This window comes from Rutilus rutilus (genome assembly GCF_951802725.1).
Source record: "Rutilus rutilus genome assembly, chromosome: 6".
Taxonomy (NCBI): Eukaryota; Metazoa; Chordata; class Actinopteri; order Cypriniformes; family Leuciscidae; genus Rutilus; species Rutilus rutilus.
The window spans coordinates 2,388,331-2,412,381 of NC_140214.1; the positions used below are offsets into that span (position 1 = coordinate 2,388,331).

At 39.4% G+C, this 24,051-nt stretch overlaps 2 protein-coding genes across 5 annotated transcripts in view; one reads left to right on the forward strand and one right to left on the reverse strand.

Moving 5' to 3' along the window:
* On the reverse strand, positions 1-19,637 carry eef2b (eukaryotic translation elongation factor 2b). Its single transcript, XM_084411871.1, has 13 exons — positions 19,492-19,637; positions 17,358-17,572; positions 16,383-16,564; positions 14,482-14,693; positions 13,090-13,268; positions 12,454-12,559; positions 11,077-11,329; positions 10,524-10,719; positions 6,520-6,886; positions 5,174-5,527; positions 3,699-3,881; positions 715-847; positions 1-409 (listed from the first exon to the last, which is right to left on the reverse strand). Exons 1-13 carry the CDS (start codon positions 19,492-19,494, stop codon positions 216-218), a joined length of 2,577 nt encoding a protein of 858 aa, XP_084267997.1. The 5' UTR covers positions 19,495-19,637; the 3' UTR covers positions 1-215.
* Positions 17,919-24,051, forward strand: part of armc6 (armadillo repeat containing 6) — an 11,792-nt gene continuing 5,659 nt past the window's right edge. Inside the window, exons 1-5 of one of the 4 annotated variants that reach the window (XM_084411875.1) lie at positions 17,919-18,108; positions 21,849-21,981; positions 22,684-22,769; positions 22,902-23,469; positions 23,892-24,037. In XM_084411875.1, the coding sequence (XP_084268001.1) occupies positions 21,861-21,981; positions 22,684-22,769; positions 22,902-23,469; positions 23,892-24,037 (921 nt within the window). In that variant the 5' untranslated portion in view covers positions 17,919-18,108; positions 21,849-21,860. Of the gene's footprint in view, positions 18,109-21,421; positions 21,741-21,848; positions 21,982-22,683; positions 22,770-22,901; positions 23,470-23,891; positions 24,038-24,051 lie in introns of those variants that run through there. The other 3 variants (XM_084411873.1, XM_084411876.1, XM_084411874.1) reach the window with 3 other exon arrangements.

Sequence of the window (24,051 nt, forward strand, 5' to 3'; positions counted from 1 at the left end):
TAATTTTCAATTTTTATTTTCTTTATTTAGATTTACATAATCCACTTAACTTCCCTGTTTGCATGTGAGAAAGTGATGTTTGTGCCCTGTACAGTCCAGTCCCTCTCGTGTACTCTGAGGGAAGGAAGCGAGTGCAGGAGGGAAGGAACGAGACGGGAATGAGAGAGTAAAGCGCAGAGGTTGGGCTAACAGTGGGAGACGAGTCGTTCAGCGGTTTATAACTTGTCCAGGAAGTTGTCGAGTGCCGGCATGCCCTCCTTCAGGCCCTTGCGTTTGCGTGTATCGGCGACGATCTGGAAAGGCTTGGTTGCGGCGTCTTTGGGGTCGCCGGGCAGAATCTGCCAGTGGTCGAACACACACTGAGGGAACGCCTGACCGCCGGTGTTGGAGCGCAGGTCAGCTGTGAAACCTGCACACAGACAGAGGACATCAGCAAAGAAACATACGTTTTTATATTGATAAAATGTGACTTAAACGAGTCGTTAAATATTTGTCAATAAAAAGTGCATTTTGGTAAAAATCTACTAATATGCTTTTGTTTGAATCAAAAAATAAAATGAAAAAATAAAAATACACTTTTAAATTAAAATGCTAAAATTTTATTAAAATATTATTTAAAAAATAAAAAATAAAGTATATTAATACTAATACTAAAACTTCATTAAATGCAATGAAGAAAGCAGCCGTTGAAGAGGAATCGGAGCGGTTACTCACCGAAAGACTCGTTGACGGGAAGGAAGGCCTTAACGATAAACATGGGTGTTCCCATGACCTGTGACTCCTCGAACACGTGGCCTCGTTTCCTGTTCAACACGCCGTAGATGCCGCCGACCACCTGCTCTGGGCACTGTGTGTGTGTGTGTGTGAGAGAGAGAGAGAGAGATGCGGGTGAGAAACGCACAACCATATAGTGATGGAGTATATGCTAGTATCATATCTCGAGCTCAGTATTTGTATTGAATTGTGACGAGTGTATCATGACACCCCTAATTATAATTTAATATTCAAAATGAATGTCCAGGAACACTTGTCCTTCAAGACACAACCCTGTAGATCTGGCTGTGTTCATGTCTGTGGAGGTCTCAGATATTAGTGGTAGGGGTTATCCATCACTTCATCAGAGTGGTGCATGATTTCTCATCATAGACCAGCCAGGACATCAACAGGGTTCCCACACCTCGGCAAACTTCAAATTCAAGGACTTTCCAGGTCCGATACCCTCAAATTCAAGGACTTAATGTGGGGACACATTACAAGTGAGCAAGGTTACATCGTTTCAGCCTATTTTTGCAATGTTTCACAGTGTGTTTGTAAAACATCGAGGTACTATTGTAGTAGTTTCATGCGCGCGTGAACGTCAAAGCAACGTACAACACAAAGTACCTCGCGCGGGAAACACTTAACGTAGCACGTAAATGCGAGTAACTAACGTAAATCAATCATGCATGCTAGCTAGTGTGCGTAGGCCACGAAAGGTTGGCACATAACATTAGCGGACCGGAGGAAATTTGTATTTTTCCCCCAGAAAACTTCAAATTCAAGCACTTTCGAGGACCTGTATCTGTGCGTGTTTATCATCAAAACCTTTCCAGGGCCTGAGATCATGCACCAGCTTTGTGGAACGGTATGCGATGCGTGTTGTACCACGTGTTTTACGCGTACGTTACACGTCACATGTTATCCTGACGTTGTGTCTTTATGGGATGTGTGTGAACACACTCACAGATTCCGGAAAAAAAACTGGCAGAGTGAATGAACCAAAATGAAACGATCCTGGGACGCATTATCCGTGCATTTTCCGGAATCTCACAGAATAAAACATTTTAAAAGATATTTGCGACTTTTTATCTCGCAAATTGCGTGTTATAAAGTCAGAATTGCGTGAAAGTAGTGTTGCACGGTGTACCGATACTTTAAAAGTATCGCGATACTCGGAAATTAAAAATGTCACGATACCTAAATTTATCAGTATCGATACTTAAAAAATAAAAAACAACAAAAAATAAAAACGCCTCCCTATGGACGTCTGTGTTTTTTTCCTGACGCACGCAGCAAAGAACCTGCCGCTGTCAGTGTCATGTAACAAAACACTACAGCGAGATGGTTGCACAAGTTGTCCACGACTCGTAGAAAAAGATGACGCGGGGACTGACATATGGAAGTACTTTGCCTACCTTGGCTTGCTCTGTTGCACGGTGCACCGATACTTCAAAAGTAAATCGGAAATTAAAAACGTCACGATTCCTAAATTTATTAGTATCGATACTTCTAAGAATGACCGCGTTCCAGATTTGTAAGGCCGGCGACACACTGGATGCATGGCGTGTCCGTTTTTATTTCGGCTCCCATGTTAACTGCCTGCGTGACACACGAGTTTCAGGCGCAGCTCGAGACGCGCGGAAAACGCGTGGAAGCTAGAAATAGAACCGACGCCTATTTTTCACGCGTCACACAAGCGTGTTGGAAGCGTTTCCAGGCAAAATAGAATAGGAAAAGATGTTTCTATGTCATTTTGACACGAATACATATTAATAAATTACATTTTGATGTTTGAAAGTCTCTAGGTTTTGACATAAATACAATATAAATGTAATAAAAAAAATATGATCGATTTTCAAATACTGCACCTCTCAATACAGAACAAAATATTCTGTAGCCTATTTTGCCGTCAACACTGCCGACGTTGTCTTTGCTGCTATATATTTATGTTTAACATGAAGTATAGGCCTTCCACAACTCTCTCCCCATATGTCAAATATATCACCACCAATGATCATATGTTACCAATATTAATCATTGTTTAATATAATCGCTGTTAATATTTTTATTCAAAGTTCAGAATCAAGATAAAGTTATTATCGGTAACTCTTATGTTTCTTATGATAACTGAGATAATGCTGCTTAATTTATATATTTTTTTTACCTTGAATGTCATTGCTCTAATTTATTTTTTATATTTTGATATTTCATATTTTGTTCAAATGTTTAATATATCTGCTGTTCATATTAGTGTGTATTATGATTAGAATGTTGTCCCGGTTTTAAAAGAAAGCACAGCAATGATATTTGAGAGTTTCTCCCTTTTCAGGAAAAGTATCGAAATCGCAATACTTGACTTGGTATCGGTATCGAAACAATAATTTTGGTATCGTGACAACACTACGTGAAAGTTGCAATTGTGTATTATAAAGTCAGAATTCTGACTTTTCTTGCAATTTTGACTTTATAATACGCAATTGCAACTTTCACGCAATTCGACTTTATAATACGCAATTGGCAGATATAAAGTCAGAATTGCGTGTTATAAAGTCAGAATTGTGAGATATAAACTATTCTAAGGTAAAAAAAAAGAAAAAAGAAAAAAAAGAAACTTATTTTTCCTTAGAATTGGACTTTATATATCACAATTCTGAGAAAAGATGTCAGAATTGCGAGATATAAACTCGCAATTGCGAGAAATAAAGTCAGAACTGCGAGATATAAACTCGCAATTGTGAGAAAGTCGCGATTATATTTTAAAATGTTTTATTCTGTGGCGGAAACAAGCTTCCATAGAAAGGGCCTTATGTTTATTGTCACAAATTTTTTTCCCTCTCAGTTTCACAAACTTTCAAAGATTAAGGACCCGTGGGAACCCTGACACACAGAACCGTTAGATGAAGTTCATACAGCTCATGATTCTTGCAGGTGAATCTCACCTGAATCTCCACCAGGTAGACGGGCTCCATGAGTCTGGGCTCGGCTGTGATCTGGCAGGCGTACAGGACCCTGCGGGCCGTGGGGATGATCTGGCCACCGCCGCGATGGATGGCGTCCGTGTGCAGAGTCACGTCGTGGATGTCGAAGCGGACGGCACGCATGTTCTCCTCGCACAGCACACCCTGAGGAGAGAGAAACAGGACCGTGAGCATGCGTCCTCCTCACTCGCAACACTTCAATATCTCAGCAAATCAAGCGGAACATCAGGAGCAAGAAAGTAAAAGCACAGGGAGGAAACAAGTCTTAAAATATTAGCATTAAGATTTATTAGAATTATAATTCGGGGTGTAATGATACATCATTATATCACAATATAAAAATGCGATGATGATGATTCGTGATTGACTAATTTTATGCAAGGCTCAGATTTGTCTCTTCAAAGACATTATTAAATCATGTCTGATACAAATCTTCAGAAGAGACACGAAGGCTTAAGATGATGAACAGATTTACAACACGCATACTGTAGATAACATGCACGTTCAAATGCTTAAGTGACGTGCAAAAAACATCATAAATGAGAATGAAAATTATTTTTTGGATGAATTAAACCCTTTAGAGTTTGAGAAGTCATTTTGACATGCTTTCTTGCAATTACAACTGATTGATTGCATTGATCCTCTGAGGACGACGCGCTGGAACGGCCCTCAAAATAAAAGCGCAAACAATTTATATCACCATATCACATTTAGTTTTAGAAGTATGATTAGTCAAAGCATTTTAGATGATTTATTCTTATATGTAAAGTGCATTAATAGCACTTTTTCAAAGTGTCACATTACTACATTATAATATTAGATATAATGTTGAATATAATGTATAATGCAGTGGGGGAATATTTGTGGGTCCTGATAGTAATAAAAACTTTATTTTGGCTAAGAAATATTGCGATATATCATGAGTTCAGTATCAAGATTTGTATCAAATCGTTGCTCATCTATCGTGACACCCCTAATTATTATAAAATCTAAACCCGAGAGATTTCAGTCTCTCCACTTAAAGTCCATTAGGAGTGTCAAAGGCATTGTGAGATAATCAGGTCTAATCCAAATCCAAGTCTTCTGAGACAGAAAGGCTTTAACATGTTATTGAAGGCTAAACATATTGTGATTATCATATCGTGAGTTCAGTATTTGTATCGAATCGTGACGAATGCATCATGACACCCCTAATTATAATAAAATAATGAATGTCCAGGAACACTTGTCCTTCAAGCCACAACCCTGTAGATCTGACTGTGTTCATGTCTGTGGAGGTCTCAGATATTAGTGGTAGGGGTTATCCATCACTTCATCAGAGTGGTGCATGATTTCTCATCATAGACCAGCCAGGACATCAACACAGCCGGTGTGTGTGTATATATAGTGCAGCCCTAACGCAAACCAAATCTTATTTGATTCTGAGCATCTCTCACCTCTTTAGTGGCCCACTGGAACCCAGCAACAACGCTGTCCTTGATCTCGTTCAGGTACTGCACTCCCTTGGTCACGTCCACCAGGACATTGGGTCCGGTTCCGTCAGGTCCGAAGCACCAGATCTTACGGGCCTCTGTGACCTCCCACTCGTATTTGTCGGCCAGATAACGGGCGCGGGTCTTGAGCTCCTGACGGGACGACACCTCACCCTTGTCGATGTCTTCGGCGAGACCGTCTGGGAACGGCCTGGCCTTCATGTAGAGACGGTTGTGTTTGTTGGGGGACTTGGACAAGCACATCTGGTCCGATTCTGCACTGACCGTCTCCCTGTATGACACAACGGGGTCCGATTTCTGTTGGAGAACCAGATCGACGGGTTATGGGTTACATCAGGATAGTTGCATTTCAATTTACTGCTAAATCAGCTTCACAGACTGATTGGAATACGACAGATACACACACACTAAAATTTAACCAGTTTTTCCTGGGTCCATCTTATAAAACAAGTTTTTAACATCACTAAAGAAACTAGTTAGTTAAAGTGCCCATATTATGCACATGTACAAGTTCGTAATTTCATTTTTTGGCGTCTGCTAGAATATACTTACATGATTTACAGATGAAAAAAAAACACTTTTATAAACTGTATAGCCTATTTCTGCAGCACTGCCTGAAACACTGCTTTAGGGTACGTTTACACGACAACGATATGCTCAAAACAGACAATTCTTTGCTTTGAGTTCTCCACTTTTTAACCAGATGTGCAATTTTCTCAGATTTGGCCTATAAAGCAAATACTCGTTTTATTCCTGTTTTCTGCTTCTGTATATTATGGAGCGAATTATGCAGCTATAATTTTGTGTGGGTGTGTTGCTATGGATGTCAAGAGTGTGGTTTGTATGAGTGTAATAAAACAAATTGTGCATGTGTGTAACTGGAGGGAAAAACTACAGCAAATCACAAATCCAGCCACTGTGTCCCAGTGAGTTTTGCTGCCATCTACTGGGGAAAATCTGGTACTGCACACAAACAAAAACTTATTGTAATCTCATTTTTTCATATATCAACTTATTTAGATTTATGGCTTTGATTTTCTAGCAGTTTTAGAGTTTGTTTCATAAAATATATTTGATTTAAAATAGTTAAATCATTTTCATAAACAAACTTTTTTTTTACTTCAACAATAATCGGTCAAGGGTCTTAAAAATGTGAAGCTTGGGAGCACAGACTTAAGTTTGGTCTCAATTTAATGAGTTTTGACACGGACATTTTTGTCCTCGATGGACTCATGTGTAACTTTAAAGTGACGCACCAGGGTTAAAGACACAGTTGTTCATGCACAAACCTTAAGTGGAATGCAAGCGTGGTCCTCCTCCAGATCTTTAAGGCAGATTTCCAGGTGAAGTTCTCCAGCGCCAGCGATGATGTGCTCTCCAGACTCCTCAATGATGCACTGCACCATGGGGTCGGACTTGGCCAGACGTTTGAGTCCCTCCACCAGTTTGGGCAGGTCAGCAGGATTCTTGGCCTCCACCGCCACTCGCACCACAGGGCTGACGCTGAACTTCATCACACGCATGTTGTGGGCCTGCTCGAAGGTCGTGATGGTCCCGGTCTTCACCAAAAACTGGTCCACACCAACCAGACCCACGATGTTACCGCATGGCACGTCTTCAATGGGCTCAACGTAACGACCCATCATCAAAATGGTCCTGGAATTGACATTCAGGGTCAGAAAGGAGATACACTTTTTTTTATACCTGGTTTAAGAGTTAATCATGTTAATCAGAAATTTTGGCAATAAATAAATAAATGTAAATATACGGCTGAAACCACAAACGCCACATATTTTTAATGCATTATATACAGCTCTGTTTGAGTTTTTGATTTTAACTATTTTTCAGTTAACAAAAAACTAGGGCTGGGCAACGACTCACCACATCCAAAATTAAAGTGTGCGTTTACGTGTGTGTGTGTGTGTGTGTGTGTGTGTGTGTACTGTGTATAATAATTTTGAATATACAAATACACATGCATGTATACATTTAAGAAATATATATATATATATATATATAGATAGTGACACTGTCACACATCACACGCGTTTTAACCACTCTATGTATTATAATGATTTTTATGTATATTAGAGTTTTAATAGGTTTACATGTTGTCATTTTAGTCCATTTTATTCCTCTTATCTGTTTTATGTGTGTATGTCTTTAAATGATTACGGGTCTGCCTGTCATGCGAGTAATCACATGACAGGAAACAGGAAATAGCCAGCATAAAGGAAGCAGCATGGCAAACAAACGAGGTCTCGGTCAAGATGACCAAAGCTGGATCGAGAAGTTGCTTTTAAGGACTTACCATTCCAGCAAACCACATCACTTTTCATTGGATTGTATACACACCGGTGGACCCTTACAGCACGCAAGGACTCTTAAGGACTGTTTTATGGTATGGACCAATGGCTTTTAACAGCCTAAGGCTTCTTTGTTGTATTGTGTTGTTTTAAGATCCTGGTAGAAATTGTAAATGCACTTCATTTAATCACTTTATTTCTGTCGTCGTCTCATCTTTTTAAACACTTAAACTCAAGTTTAATCTGACCCCATTTTTAGCTCACGTAACTCTACAGATTTGGTCGATTGTTACAATATAAAATATTTATATATAATATAAATTATTGCATACAGTATATTAGGGGTGTGACACGAGATCTCGCGAGATTAAAACGCGACGAGATTTCTCGTCAAGGTGAAAGTTTGTCTCGTGAGTTGTTGTGATGTCAGCGTGATGGAGCATGAGGGTGAAATTAGTATTGAATATGCCCCTGCCACTTTTAAATCATTTGTGTGCCGGGCCAATCACACACACTCTGCGCACACACACACAATCACTGTCCCTCGCTCACTCGCGTGCACACACACACACACACACGCACGCTCACTCCCGCGCGCACACACGCACACTCACTGACTGTTGCTCGCACTCTCACTCACTCTCGCACACACTCAACCCGTCGTGGAGGACCGTTAAAATTAAACATGCTAGTCTTTCTGTCGTGATGTCCTGAAGCATTGCAGACGCGTAGGTTGTCGCCCACTATCACACACGAAACGAAACGATCGAATCTTGCGTCCCGACGCCCGTTGTCCTTTACTAATCTCCACGAAACGGATCGTGCCAAAATCGCGCTAAAATAGTGTAATCTGAACCAGGCAGGTAATAAACATTTGACCTATCACGCAAAGAACCTATTAAAGCACTAAGACATGGGAACAGTATAGCTAACATTCATATATCACAAGTCATATCGACATCGCAATATTAAACAATGTTATCGCACATCGCAGCTTTTCCTCATATCGTGCAGCCCTCAAAAAGGTCTCAACTGCTGCCAGCAATCGTAGACATGCTTATATGTCTACTGTTCTGTGTAGTTAATTTATCTGTTTCATGCTTGAAGAAAAAATGTGTTTCTGTTTGAACTTGTAGATTTGAGAGAGCAGTACTTTGATTATGGATACTGTTTGCATTTAAAGTGTTATTTCAGTTATTTATATTTATTTTATTCATACTGTTTTATTTTTTTTTATGTTCGATTTGTGGAAAGGAGTTAGATTTCTCATATGAAATCGTACAGGGGAGAAGCCAGACGGTAGAGTTTATAGCAAAACATTTAGCAGTGTTTGCATGTCCTTTACTGCATAGAATTAATTAAAATAGAAGTAAAATAACATTTATTACAAGTTGATTTCAAAATGCACCTAAATTGTTTTGCATTTTGTGATTTTCAGTTGAATAAAACACTATTTTCCATTCATATATTTCATCATTGAGGATTTCTTAAAAATTGTGTAAAAATCTCGTCTTGTCTCGTTCTCGTGAACCCAATCTCGTGTCTCGTCTCGTGGAGTAAGCGTCTCGTCACACCCCTACAGTATATACATGCAAATATTTCTTAAATATATACACGCACGTGCATTTATCAGGGTGTCTACAGATATGAACAAGTTAAATTTAAGACTTTAAGACCTTTTTAATGCCACTTTGAATGAAATTTAAGACCAAACCTGTGATGGAAATACACATTATATTACATGCGTATATATTAGGGGTGTAACGGTTCACAAAATTCACGGTTCAGTTCGATACGATACACTTGTCACGGTTCGGTACGTTTTTGATACAGCATAAAGAAATAAATGATTTCCTTGATTTAAATTTTTTATTCTTTTTTATATTAAAACTAACATCATAAAAGTATGATTTTTTTTTTTTTTTTACTTTGAGCAATTCTAGAGCTATAATTGACTCTTCTTAGGAGCATATAAAACAAAACAGCTCCTTGGAAAAAATGAAATGTAATATTGTAGTAGTTATAAACAAACGTTTATTTTAGTTCTGATTAACATTTGAGGGCAGCAATTGTATTCATAATGTCAAAATAAAATCGACGTGTTACTTGAAGGCATTATAGCCTACTATTAACCAAACGTCCATGGTTGCAGTTAGTGTTACTACAGTAAATCCATGGTAAATGTTGTGGATCTGTGGACACTGATAGTTCATTCATGGCACAATGTTTCTTCCTGGTTTCCACGTCAGCGCTGTTTGATCCGTTAATAACGGAGAAATATGAATGCTTCTCACTAGATCTCGCAGCGATGTTATTACTTCTGTCAGTTCTGTTCTGTGGCGAATTAAAATGCTTTCTTTACTGCATCTCTTATTAGCGCTGTGTAGTAACAGTGTCGCATGGTCACGATCGGCTCGCGCTGCACTGGTCCAAACTGATAAACGGTCCTTCAACCACACAATAACGAGCAGTTTCGTTCCGCTTGCATTTTACGTTTGCCATTTGATGTTGGGCAATGTTGTGGTCGCGCCGGCGTCTTTTACATTATGAGCGCGCTTGCCACGCGCAACGCGCCTACATTTGAAATAACGAAACAGCGTTACCAGAAAAAGCCTACATTATCATTATCAATAGCTGTTTATGTAATAAAATCTGAATCATTCTCGCGATTCGATGCTTGGTTATTTGACGGACATTAGGTCCGTCAGACTGGAGAAATTTTAGCGGTAACGTGACCAGAAATATTTAAGACCTATCGAATCTGAATTTAAGACATTTTAATACTTTTTAAGGCCTTTTATTAGGAAAATTTTATTTAAGACTTTAAGGACCCGCGGCCACCCTGATTTATACATACAAAATTATTATATGTATATTATGTTAACGCACACTTTTATGTTGGATGCGATTAATCGTTGTCCAGCCCTACTAAACCTCACATTATTTGAGTGCATCAGTAGTGTTAATGCATCTGGAGCGCTACAAACCTCTGGATGGGTTTTATGTAAAGATCCTCCTTTTTCCCAGGGGTGAAGTTTGGTCCCATGATTCGCACTTTCAGCCCAGTGGACACGACACCGGAGAACACACGGCCGAAAGCGTAGAAACGGCCCTTATCGGTGGTCGGCACCATTTTTGAGATGTACATCATGAGGGGAGCCTTGGGGTCGCAGTTCTTAACACCTGTGACGAGAACAACCAAATCAGACATGCAAGAGATAGTCAAAGGCTAAGCAAAGAACCATCCGACATGGAGTGCTTTCAAATGGTTTACTGCACACCTAGCTCTGGATTCTCCCACTTATACCATCATTTACAAGCATTGACAAGTTAAAGCTGTTATTAATGTTTGTAGCACAATATTTGACAAAATTACGGTTATTTTCATCAGTTGCGGATCATTTTCCCGGCTTTAGATCAGACACTGATAAAGTAGCGCGCAAGATATTTATTTGAACAAATAGCATTAATTATCGAGAGAGTTGAGTGACGTGATCTTCCCTGCACACAGCAGAGAAACGTATAAAACGACTGTCGTACCCATGGCAGCTTCATCATCTCCGGGTCCTTCGTAGAGCAGCTCGCAGCGGTACCTCTGGGCCGTGACGGGAGAGGGCAGGTGGATGGTGATCATCTGAAGCAGAGCTTCTCCGGCGGGCAGCCAGCGGCGCATCACGGCCTTCAGCAGAGGCTTGCCTTCCTTCTCCTTGTCCTCGGTGTCCAGCTTGATGTCCAGCTTCTCGATCAGCTTGGCTGTGTCCTCCTTCTTGAAGTTCATGATGGCATCGAACACCTGGAGATGGAGGAAGTGAGGTATGATCACCAGAGTATCGAAGACAGATTCGAGGCTTCGGTTGGCAATAGGGCCGAACGATTAATCGCATTTGCGATAGGGTTGGGTACCGTTCACATTTTAACCGGTATCTGAAAATCAGTGCTGGTACCCAACTATAAGTTTTTAGGTACTTAAGGGATGTTTACCTCAATAACTAAAGAACACCTGGAGATTGAGGAAGTGAGGTATGATCACCAGAGTATTGAAAAAACAGATTTGAGTCTTCTTCGTACTAGGGTTGGGTACCGAACTCGGTACTTTTAATGGCTCGGTACTAGCGATTACCAATTCACATTAAAATCAATCGGTGTCAAACTTCGGTACCTGAGAACGCATCTGGACGCGAGACTAAATACGAATCCTGCATGTTGTGTGTTAATGAGTGGCATAGACACGCGGTTAATTTACCCCACACACACAAACGCTCTGTGTTTTTCAGCCTCTTCAGTCTCACTATATGAGAACATGAACGCATTTCCAGAGCCGCTCTGAGAGTCACTGAAGTTAATCAGCATTTTAGTTTAATTTAAGAAAAACTATTGGTATATCATTAACACACGAAAACTCAAAGGTCTTCACCACAACCCTCAAAATAAAAAGTTCGGTTTAACTATTACTGTTGTACAGTAGAATTTAGATTTTAGATTTATCTAAATTTAATAATACTACTACTAATAAAAATTTATTTTAAGGAATAATCAACTATGTAAAAAAAAAAAAAAAGTTTAATTTCATATAAAAGATCATTTAAATGAAATGTTTTGTCTTCATTTGATTACTAGAAAATTCACAACCGAATTTGTGGAAAACAAAACATTTCAGAGAAATTATTATTATTATTTTTTTACTAAAATGGTTGTTTTTATTAATATTCAAGCATCACAGACATTGGCAGACAGCGACCAAGGAAGCTCTGGCATAATGTCAATAACACTTCTACAAATGACTTAGTTTCTTTACAGTTACTGAGGTAAACATGCCTATAGTACCGTTGGGTACCGGCACCAAATTTCAGGCACCGTACCGGTTAAAATGTGAACGGTCCCCAACCCTACTTGTTCGGTTGGCAAACAGATTTATACCTTGAAGATTGGGTCCAGGATGAGCTGGGCGAAGGTGCGGGGCAGTTTCTTTCCTTCAGGGTTGGTGGCGGACTTGCTGAATTTACCATTGGCCGGGTCAAAGTACCTGGAAGAGTAGCACAGGATGAGTAACACGTCACCGCTGAGTTCAATAAGCACGAGTAATTTATAAGTTAAAATGTTTGGGTTCACTACAAGTTTTTTCAGCAAGATGCATTAATCAGATGATGGGTTAAGCCTGCATAATGTTACAAAAGATTAAATTTAAAATCTTTTGAACTTTCCATTCATCAAAATACTGAAAAAAATGAAATATTTTTAATCAAATGTGTCTTGAGCGGCAAATCAGCATATTATACAAACCTGATGAAGGATCATGTGACAGTGAAGACTGCAGTAATGATGCTGTACATTCAGCTTTGATCACAAGAATAAATTACAGTTTACTATATATTCACATAGTAAACTTGAAATTGCAATAATATTTCATAATATAGATTTTATTTTTATTATTTTTTTAAATCAAATGAACAGCATTGCTGAGCATTCGAGAACTTTTGACGATTATTCAATTCACATGAATGAATAAAATGATATTTATGGTTCATTTGGTTATGTTATCCTGGTGAACCTCACCTGTCACCCCAGAGCTTCTTCATCATGTCCTCCACTTTCTTACAGCGCTCAGCCGGGCTCAGCTGACCTTCACCTTTAGCAGCAAACTTGGCCACATACATCTCAGCAAACTGCTTCAGAGTGAAGGCCCAGCCGTGCAGACCGGAACCAAAACCCACGGTGCCGATCACGGGATCAATCTGAGAGAACGCAGAATAAACACGGATCAGAAATCAGCCTAACTACATCACTGCTCTGACATCATTGGCTATTGCTATTAAAAATCACGGTAACACTTTACAATAAGGTTCATTAGTTAACATGAACAATACTTCTACAGCATCAATTAATCTTAGTTCATATTAATTTCAACCTTTACTAATGCGTTATTAAAACCAAAGGTTGTATTTGTTAACATTAGTTAATTCAATTCACGTTTATTTGTATTGCGTTTTTCACAATACATCATTTCAAAGCAGCTTTACAGAAAGTGCACGAGTCCATATTACAATCGACCCTTTGCAGGGAGTTTGATTGACAGGTAATCTGACCAATCATAATCCACCATTTTTGTCCGACAAAGCAGTCAGGAGAGTTATATTAACGTTGGATGATTTGAACTTGAAAAGCGGAGTGTACTGACGTCTTTCCACGGTTAAAACACTCCTTCTGATGTTCATTCATGTTTATTTGATGCTATAAACTAGAAGGAAGAGATGATCGGTTCACGAGCAGCTTTAACGGAGCGATCTGTAAGACACATTTAAGAGCCACAAAATGGTATTTGTTAATTTCTTTCTTTTTTTGAAAACCAAATTTTAAGGTTGAGACCTTTTTATATCAAAAGTACCCTGGTCTGTCCTGTCTGTCAGTGTCCTCTCTGCTCCGATGTGTGTTTCACTGCGTGAGAACATGTGTAGTCTGTGGCTTGTCGGACATAGCAACAGTAACTAAGGGGGCGGGTCTTCGCGAACGGTCAATTTAGCGTGATCTGTTATCAGAGGAAACTGTCTAAGTTATGCATTACAGAAATGTACATAATCAAAATCACAGTTAGCAAAAAACATTAATTTAAACAATGTAATAATTTAGAGCAGAAACAATGAGCTCATTGAAGTAATGAATACTTGTTTGTTAACAAATGATTATGAAATTTAGAAAATAGCATATTTGCATCATGCCTGGAAAAATGTAGTGAACTAACATGAACAATGTATTGCTCATTGTTAGTTAATACATTAACGTAAACTAATGAACCTTATTGTAAAGTGTTACCAACATCCCGACAGGATCAGCGCAGGTCTCAGATATTGGGTTAGTAGTGGTTCGTCAGCTCATCAGAGTGGTGCATGATTTCTCCTCATAGACCATTTCAGCATGTCAAAGGTTAAGTGAAGGAGTGCCTGTTCTCACCATGATGTTTCCCATGGGTCCATTCTCGTCCTCTCCGTACGTGGAGATGATCACGTTCACGTTCTCCACGATGCGCTGGAAGGTTTGGTAAAGCTCTTCAGGCTCCAGCTGCAGCTCCAGCAGGGCCCGGTCCATCTTATTCATCATCAGCACGGGCTTGATGCGCTCGGCGATGGCCTGTCTCAGCACCGTCTCGGTCTGCACGCACACACCTGGGCACAAAGCACACTCAGCATCCTGTAGATTCAGCAACGGCACATTTTAAATTCTTTTTGTGACAAGAAAACATCTCTAGAACTTCTGACAGTGAGCATCAGTGTTTTACTGTCGCATAAGAAGTGTTATTTTAACATCAGCGTAAGCCACGGGGTTCAGGTTATCCTACATTAGGGTTATTAACAACAGAAACTCAATCAAACGTAAAAATAACGACGGGGACGACGACACGCATGCATTATATATTGCATTGCATATAATGTGTGCTGATCAACTAGTCTAAAATTAAGAAACCCCTGGAAAACAGTCAAAAAAAAATATATAATAGGAACATTGTTTATAAAATTAGATGGGCTAAATGTATTATTCTAATATCCAAATATGATACTAAATACCACAGAAAAAATGGCTTTGTCTTTGCGTTTGAACATTGCCCATTTTAAACAGGACACACATTAGCTGAATAAATGTTAGCCAATACAAACATATTTATAGAGAACAGTTGACAATAAATAGACAGGAGTCCAATAATAGCATAACGAATCACTTATTCTAATAAGAATATCAAGTAGCTTATAAATTAGACGAAACCGACATGGTATAATGAGGGCTGTTAACAGTAAAACGTCCGTCATTTAATGGATTTTATAAACACGGATGGATAATACAAAATGCGTTGACACTGACCAAAAAAAGGAAGAAAAAAAGCAAGAACAAATTTTAAACTTAGCCCATCAATTTTCATTTTACAGTTATCTTCTCTCTCTCTCTGTGTGTGCGCGTCCGTGTTTGCGAGTGAGCGCTCTCAGCACTGAAACAACGGTACTTTTTAATCCATAAGTAACTAACGCGCTAGTTTTCATACACAATAAATATGTAACATAATTAGGTACTTTAGTTATAATTAACACAATAACGTAACGCATGAAGGCTACGTTTCTCAACACCGAGAATGAATAAATAAACGCCTGTTTCTCCAGACACGCGCTTACAGTCATCCACAAATCACACCACTTCCATAATCCAGTGATTTCAAATTTATTAAGACTTATTGTTCAGCATTACTTGAGCATTTTATTATTTGCATGGCTGAATGAGGTCTTCCTCTTTTTGGAGTGACCATAAATAACGGAGTATTTTAAAATAATCCATGCGATCATCGAATCCATAAGATTAACTCAATACAATCAACTTTCCACATCCACCCCTGGCCGTTTACCTGCAGGAGTCAGAAGTACCGCGACTACTGTAGCCTACGGTCCTCTTAAATCCGTCAGTATTTGGGGAATGAACTCAGCCCTATGATTGGTCGAACTCTTCTTCTTTTGCGGTTGCTTGATTTGAGAACTGCGTGCACAGAGGCGTCACCAGCTTTTTGCGTAGTTTAGAGTGACAAATCGTACCAGCGTACTTTGAAGTCAAAATGCGTATCCGCTACGCAAAATGCGTACAGGTTGGCAGGTCTGTTGTTGTATCAAAATAAATAATTTCACATATATTGCCTTTCAATAATTCAAGTACCTTTTCATAAATAGGGTTTTCAAGGACTTAAAACGTCAAATTCAAGTCCTTCAACAGCCTTGTATGATCCCTTGTATGAAATCAGTTCTTTTTAAGACCGAATTTGAGGATTCATTCAGTGCTACACATCATTGACAGTACGATGCACATAGTAAAACTCTTACCAGAGACGCAGTCCACCACAACCAGAGCTCCATCTGTGACACGCAGCGCGGCCGTGACCTCCGAGGAGAAGTCCACGTGGCCGGGAGAGTCGATCAGGTTGATGAGGAAACCCAGCCCATCCTTGCACTGCTTGATGAAGGCCATGTCATTCTCGTTCAGCTCGTAGTACAAGGAGATGGCGCTGTTGAAGAGGCACAACAGAAGAGGACTCAACAACACACTCTGTACATCAGTGTTAGACACGTGACTGTGCTTTTGTTTCTGTTCTAGTAAGCATGTCACAGATAATTGGTTTGGGTTATGTTTAGCACTATTCGCAGTGATTAGTATTATCTGAGGTGTGATTTAGTACGCCAAATCATGGCCGATTCTCACGGGGATAAGATCACAGATGACCTCCGCAATTATTACTAATAACTAGAGGTCACCAGGTAATGCTTATCCCGCGCGAACAGGGCTTTAGTCATAACAGGGTGTAGCACAAATATTAGATTTTATTCCAGAGTGGGAAATAAATGTATGACTCAATACCATTATAATACCACTGACACGGCAGGTAAACAGCACTTTGCCCTCATGCACATCACAACCACTCCCTACAGCAGTGGTTCCCAATTCCAGTCCTCGTGACCCACTGCTCTGCACATTTCGTATGTCTCCCTTATTTAACACACCTGAACCAGATCATCAGCTCATTAGTAGAGACTCCATGAACTGAACTGAGTGTGTCAGATAAGAGAGACCTACAAAATGTGCAGAGCAGTGGGTCACGAGGACTAGAATTGGGAACCACTCCCTACAGCATATCATTTATAGTCATAACATGGATGATAGTTTATTTGATTGAATTTTGATTACAGAAAAGCAACATTAAAATTCCCTGATATTTCCAGGTTTAGTTATGCATGATAATGTTTCTATGCATTCAATTGCATTGCGATATTAAAACTCCATGATGTTTCCAGACGCCTTACGTGGACTTGATGGTGATGCAGCGCTCCTGCTCATCTTTGCGTGTGTCAGTGAAGCGGGTCTCTCCGGCGCGGGCGGAAGCGATGATCCCAGCCTTGGACACCAGAGAGTCGGTCAGTGTAGATTTCCCGTGGTCTACGTGCGCAATCACGGACATGTTACGGATGTTGGACTTCTTGTCCATGATGGCACGGATCTGGTCGACTGTGAAGTTCACCTGGAAGAGAGCAGTGAGATATTATATATAAAATTGTGACCCTTCTCACATCCTTTATCCTGAGGAGTATGTGGTTCTGGCCTTCAGGGAGAAGTTACTTAGTGCCCAAATGTCGACCGGTTAAACAACTCTTGTGCCTCCATTAGAATCTTGAATGGCATGGACAAAGGCATAATATGATAGTCTCTGGTTAGCACTTATCTAACACAGGGGTGCCGAACCCTGCTCCTGCCACTCGACTGTCCTGCACAGTTCATCTCCAACCCTAATCAAACACACCTGCCTTTAATTTTCAAGTGATCCTGAAGACCTTAATTGGTTGCTTCAGGTGTGTTTGATTAGGGTTGGAGATGAACTGTGCAGGACAGTAGAGTGGCAGGAGCAGGGTTCGGCACCCCGATCTAACATTATTTATATTATAATTCTTATTTAGTGTTGGTTATTTATTGCTGGTCTTATGCAGCCGTTATTTGTGCAATAACCAGTGCAATATGACGCCCATCTACACGTTCTGCTTCAGTGTATGGATTGTTTAGGTGAGATACATGTGATTTTATTCATTTTTTGTGTGATTTGGCAGTGCAGAATACACTAAGCCCAAGATAAATTTCCCTAAGGGGACAATACATTATACTGTATCAAATGTTGACTACTATATATATATATATATATATATATATATATATATAAATAAATAAATAAATAAATATGCGCAGTAGTCAACATTTGAAGTGGATCAAAACCTTTCAAAGTTATACATGAATTTTGAATACCCGTTCTTGTCTTAGGAAAACTTTCTTTTTTTGATCCACTTCAAATGTTTACATTTATGCATTTGGTAGACACTTATCCAAAGCGACTTGCATTGCATTTCAAGGTACACATTTACATTCAGTTCTTGTTTTCCCTGGGAATCAAACCCAGGAAGCGCCAACGCTTTACTGTCAGTATGTTGTCTCATATTATAGATAGAGAGATAGATAGAGAGACACATACACAACATGTACGATGCAAATGGTGCCATCCACATAAACATCAAAGGTGTCATGTTCAATATCAAAAGTGTCACGTGCTTTTAGCAGAGCCTGTCAAAAGTATAATAAACTGGCACTGACGTGTTAATGGGTTGTTTAGCATTACTTTGCCGCGGTGTAACATTAAACGCAATGGCGAATAAAGCACCGAGTAAATTAACTTCCATAAATATTAATCGCTTTGCGCCCTTTCTCCCGGAAGCCGTTGCGCAAACAATAGGCGGCCATGTGCGTGATGATGATGTGGCCACGCTGTTAACCGCACATGCGGGACACGCACTGGTTACGTCACTGGTGGTCACATGTGACTGCGGAGTGCCGGTGCGCGTGCGGCCAGTCTGAACACTCCCGACACCTGCCGTTAAACCGACCGGCAAAGTGAATAAAACCACACACAGACCCTCACAAACAGGCGGAAAACCTAATAACTAGGAGTAGAAATACAATATGAAGATACAGAATTACAAAAAGGGCTACCAGCGAGTTATATATTAGATTTTCCTCACACACGATTTTTTTTTTCACAATACGTGGCATCGTGAGCTAACAGGCTAACTTAGCCCGGCCCGGTCTGACGGAACCGGGAAAACCAAACTTAACGACTCAAAATGTAACAATAAGGCCGAGGTTTGAGTCATTACGCTGAGAATGTAATAAACTACTTATAACACATTTACAAAACAACGACAAATAATTTGCAAAGTGTTTTAATAAATGAGTCATGCCGCAAAACAGCCGCTGCCATTTTGTTTTGTGGAAAACTAGCCGGCCTTTTCCCTTAAACATCGAGCCGAAAATCCCGTTTAACACAAAAATGATTAATCAAACACCTGAATCCGCTCTCCGCACAGCGGTATCTAATCAAGCAAAATATATGATACGCACCATTTTGGCAGATGGTTCTGGATTCACTCAGCACTGATATTGGAACAGAGAGCACGCTGCCTTCCGCTGGTGGGGACAGGCAGGGGAGAAGGACGCGTCACGCGCGGGGCGCGCTTATATTCAGATGACACGTTCATCCTAGCGTCATGACGCAGAGACAACGCTGACTTTTATAGCTCCTCCTAGCGGCGTCACACAGAAGCAAAATCCAATGTGTCAAACAAAGTAATAGTTGAAATACAGCATTTACCAGTCATATGGCATGGCTGAAATAAATCATACAAATTATTAAATGCCACATCCATATATAAATGCTTAAATATGACGCTAGTTGTACAATATTTAAGTAAATAAATAAATAAATGCCACATCCATTAAAATGTAAATGTTTAAATATGACGCTAGTTGTACAATATTTAAGTAGGCCTAAATAAATAACATTATATATATGTCCTGTTGCTGGGTTGTTGCCCTCCTCCGGCCTCCTCCACGTCTCCTGATGTACTGGCCTGTCTCCTGGTAGCGCCTCCATGCTCTGGACACTACGCTGACAGACACAGCAAACCTTCTTGCCACAGCTCACATTGATGTGCCATTCTGGATGAGCTGCACTACCTGAGCCACTTGTGTGGGTTGTAGACTCCGTCTCATGCTACCACTAGAGTGAAAGCACCGCCAGCATTCAAAAGTGACCAAAACATCAGCCAGAAAGCATAGGAACTGAGAAGTGGTCTGTGGTCACCACCTGCAGAACCACTCCTTTATTGGGGGTGTCTTGCTAATTGCCTATGATTTCCACCTATTGTCTATTCCATTTGCACAACAGCATGTGAAATTGATTGTCAATCAGTGTTGCTTCCTAAGTGGACAGTTTGATTTCACAGAAGTGTGATTGACTTGGAGTTACATTGTGTTGTTTAAGTGTTCCCTTTTTTTTTTTGAGCAGTGTGTATATATATATATATATATATATATATATATATACTTAAATATGACGCTTGTAGTACAATATTTAAGTAAATAAATAAATGCCACATCCATTAAAATTTAAATGTTTAAATATGACGCTAATTGTACAAGCAAACAAACAAACAAACAAATACATAAATAAAGACCACATCCATGCACACATAAATGCTTAAATGGGTCGCTAGTTGTACAATATTTATGTACATAAAATACATAAATAAATAAATGCCACATCCATGCACATTAAATGGGGCGTTAGTTATATAATAAATAAATAAACGCCACATCCATGAATATATAAATGTTTAAATATGACGCAAGTTGTACAATATTTAAGTAAATAAATAAACTAACAAACAAACAAATACATATTAATTAATTAATTAAATGGTACGTTAAATAAGTATATAAATAAATAAACAGTAAAATACATGCACATATAACTGCTTAAATAGGACGTTATTTATTTGTATAATGTTTAAGTAAATAAATACATACAAAATAAACACTATCAATTTTCAATTTCCTTAACATTTTGTGTCTATTGTATTACTTTTATGTTAATCTATAATTCATTCATTCGTGAATTCATTCATTCATTCATTCATTCAATCGTATATTAATGTTTTAATGCTTTACTTGTGAAACAATTACATAACTTTGAAAAGTATGTGTGGTCAAATGCCCCTTTAGAATTAAATGCGAGGTGTGTTTAAATAGTTTAAATAATAATATAATTTCTTCGTGGGGAAAAAATGCAGTTAATATAGCATACACTTTTAGAAAAATTAAAGAAATATATTGTTTGTCACTATTACATGAGGCGGAACCTATTTCTCTCACAGATCTCACCCGAGCCACATTAAAGACAACACAACGCAGGTTTTTGTCGTAACTCGTAATTCACGAAGCATTTACGTCACTTAAATTCCGTTGGGCTCAGCCGCTGTTCTACACTTGCGCTGTTTGCGTACTGCCTACTGTCTTCTCATCTCCAGTCCAGGGAGGCTTTTATCATCAGGGTCCAGGTTGGGTGTTGGTGAGTTTCAGGATCATTATCAGTTTTGTTTTTAAATCGCTTTGGGTACGAATAAATGTCACTTTCAAGTACTGTAACATACAGCGAGTGTTTTACGTTAATAAACAATGTTTTTGTGTTAGTCACGCTTGATTGTAGTGTACCGCGTCTCTATAATGGTACGTTAGTGACGTTATCAGATTGTGATACTATAATATTGAACGATTTCCAAATGTACTATCGTATTTGAAGTTTCTCGAAGGTACTTTACTGAATACCATGGTATTGTCATGGTACATGCCTAAGAAACAGACTATAAAAGGCAAACAGCAGCACTGAAACTGCACCCCTTCTGTGATGTTTTATTCAGCATCAGTTCATCATGGCGAAACGCAGGATCACACAGGAGACCTTTGATGCTGTGGTCAGAGAAAACATTGAGGAGTTTGACATGGAGGGCAGCGAAGCTTTGAAAGAGGCCATCGAGCAGTTTGAATCTCAGGGTGAGTTATGGAATAATTCCAGTCGAGGTTCAATTCCCAACTTGTTTAACAAATGAAAAATCATCTCTGCATTTAGTTTTAATTCATGTGTCTGCTTAATTATTTTGTACACCCTGCGTGTATATATATATGTATATGCATGCATGTGTCCATATATATGAATATATTATGTAAATGCATGGATATATATATATATATATATATATATATATATATATATATATATATATATATATATATATATATATATATGAACATGTATACTATGCATGCATGTGGACATGTATATGAACATGTATATGCATGCATGTATAGGTGAATGGATGTGGACATATATATGAATATGTATATGCATGCATGTGGACATATGAACATGTATATGCATGCATGCATGCATGCATGTATAGATATACATGCATGTATGTATATGAATGCATATTTAAAAAAAAAAAAAATTATATATATACACACACACACACACATACTGCAGTGCAACATGCTGAACTCCATCTAAAACTAGTTCAAACAACATTTACTTAGGTATCTCATATAGCTCATATAAATTGAGAGTCTACATGGAATATTTGTACTTTTTTACAACTTTTTTTTTTACTTCACACTATTGCATTGTTTTGTAGATGTGTGATATGAGACATATGCATATGATGCATGATATTGAAGTGGTTTGATTATTACTCACAGGTGTGGATCTCACCTTCATCGTTAAAGCGGTGCCGAAAGTCAGTTCTGAAGAAAACGCAGAAGCTCAAACTCATGAGGTTCTTCAGGTATATCTTCATATGAGGTGTTTAGCAGCTAAACTAACCTCACGACCTCACTTCCACAGAGACTGGCATGTTCTCTATCTAAATCATTATTCTTTTCATTATTCCTCTATTTAACCGGTGCCATATTTGCAGGCTTTAGAGTCGCTCAAAACTGCACTGGTGTCCCCGTCCGCATGTGTCCGGGAGGATCTGAGAGTCTTCACCGAACAGTGTTCTCTCGGCTTCGCACAGCGATACCTGGCAGCTCAGAAGGAGGCGTATCCCACAATCCTCGCTTGCTGCCGGAGAGCCGGTGAAGAGAAAGAAGCGCTTTCTGTTGCTCTTTCCGCTCTCTCAGCGCTGACAGACGGCCAGCCGGATCTCCTGGACGCCGAAGGCCGAGAGGTTTTAATCGGCGCTTTAACTGCGCACCAGACGGACCCCTCTCTCACCTGCCTGTGTGTGCGTATCGTACGCCACTTCAGTCTGAAGCACGAGAACAACAGGCAGGCTTTGGTGAAGGCAGGCGTGCTGCCGCTGCTCACCCGCAGCATCACACGCCACACCGAACATCCCGAGGTCGTGAGGGAGGCCTGTGCCGCGCTCAGGGTCATGACCTTTGACGATGACGTGCGTGTTCCCTTTGGACAGGCTCATGAACACGCCAGGATGATCGTGGTTGAGCAGAACGGACTGAAAGTCATTGTTGAAGCTGCTAAAGGTGAGCCAAGTTGCCACTAGGCATGCAATAATCAATAAATCATTAAATAAAATGGTGACACTTTACAATAAGGTTCATTAGTTAATGTATTATTATCTAACATGAACTAAGCATGAGCAATCCATTTGTTACTGTATTTGTTAATCTTTGTTAACGTTAGTTTGTTCATGTTAGTTCAGTGCATTAAATAAAGTTAACAAGATTTTAATAAAGTATTAGTAAATGGTGAAATTAACATTAACAAAGATTAATAAATGCTGTATACATGCAGTTCATTACTAGTTCATGTTAACGAATGTAGTTAGCTAATGTTAACTAACGAACCTTAGCACCGAATCGGTGAAGTATCCCTTTAATTGACCCCCAGTGTGTATTAGTTTATGACCGGTGATGATGATGATGTTTATTTCTGCTGATCTCAGCTCACTCAGATAAAACCTCAGTTCTCAGTGAACTCTGTGCCACTCTGTCCCGTCTGGCCGTGAGAAACGAGTTCTGTCAGGACATCGTGGACCTCGGAGGCCTGAACTTCATGATCACACTCCTGGCCGACGGTCTGGATAGTCAGGTGAGCTCCTGCAT

Excerpts from the sequence above, each read along its gene's own strand:
- eef2b (XM_084411871.1), bottom strand. Across the intron at positions 14,694-16,382 it reads TGTGGTGGACTGCGTCTCTG|GTGTGTGCGTGCAGACCGAG; the intron begins GTAAGAGTTTTA and ends CTTTGTGCCCAG. Across the intron at positions 5,528-6,519 it reads ACGCTTGCATTCCACTTAAG|AAATCGGACCCCGTTGTGTC; the intron begins GTTTGTGCATGA and ends GTTCTCCAACAG.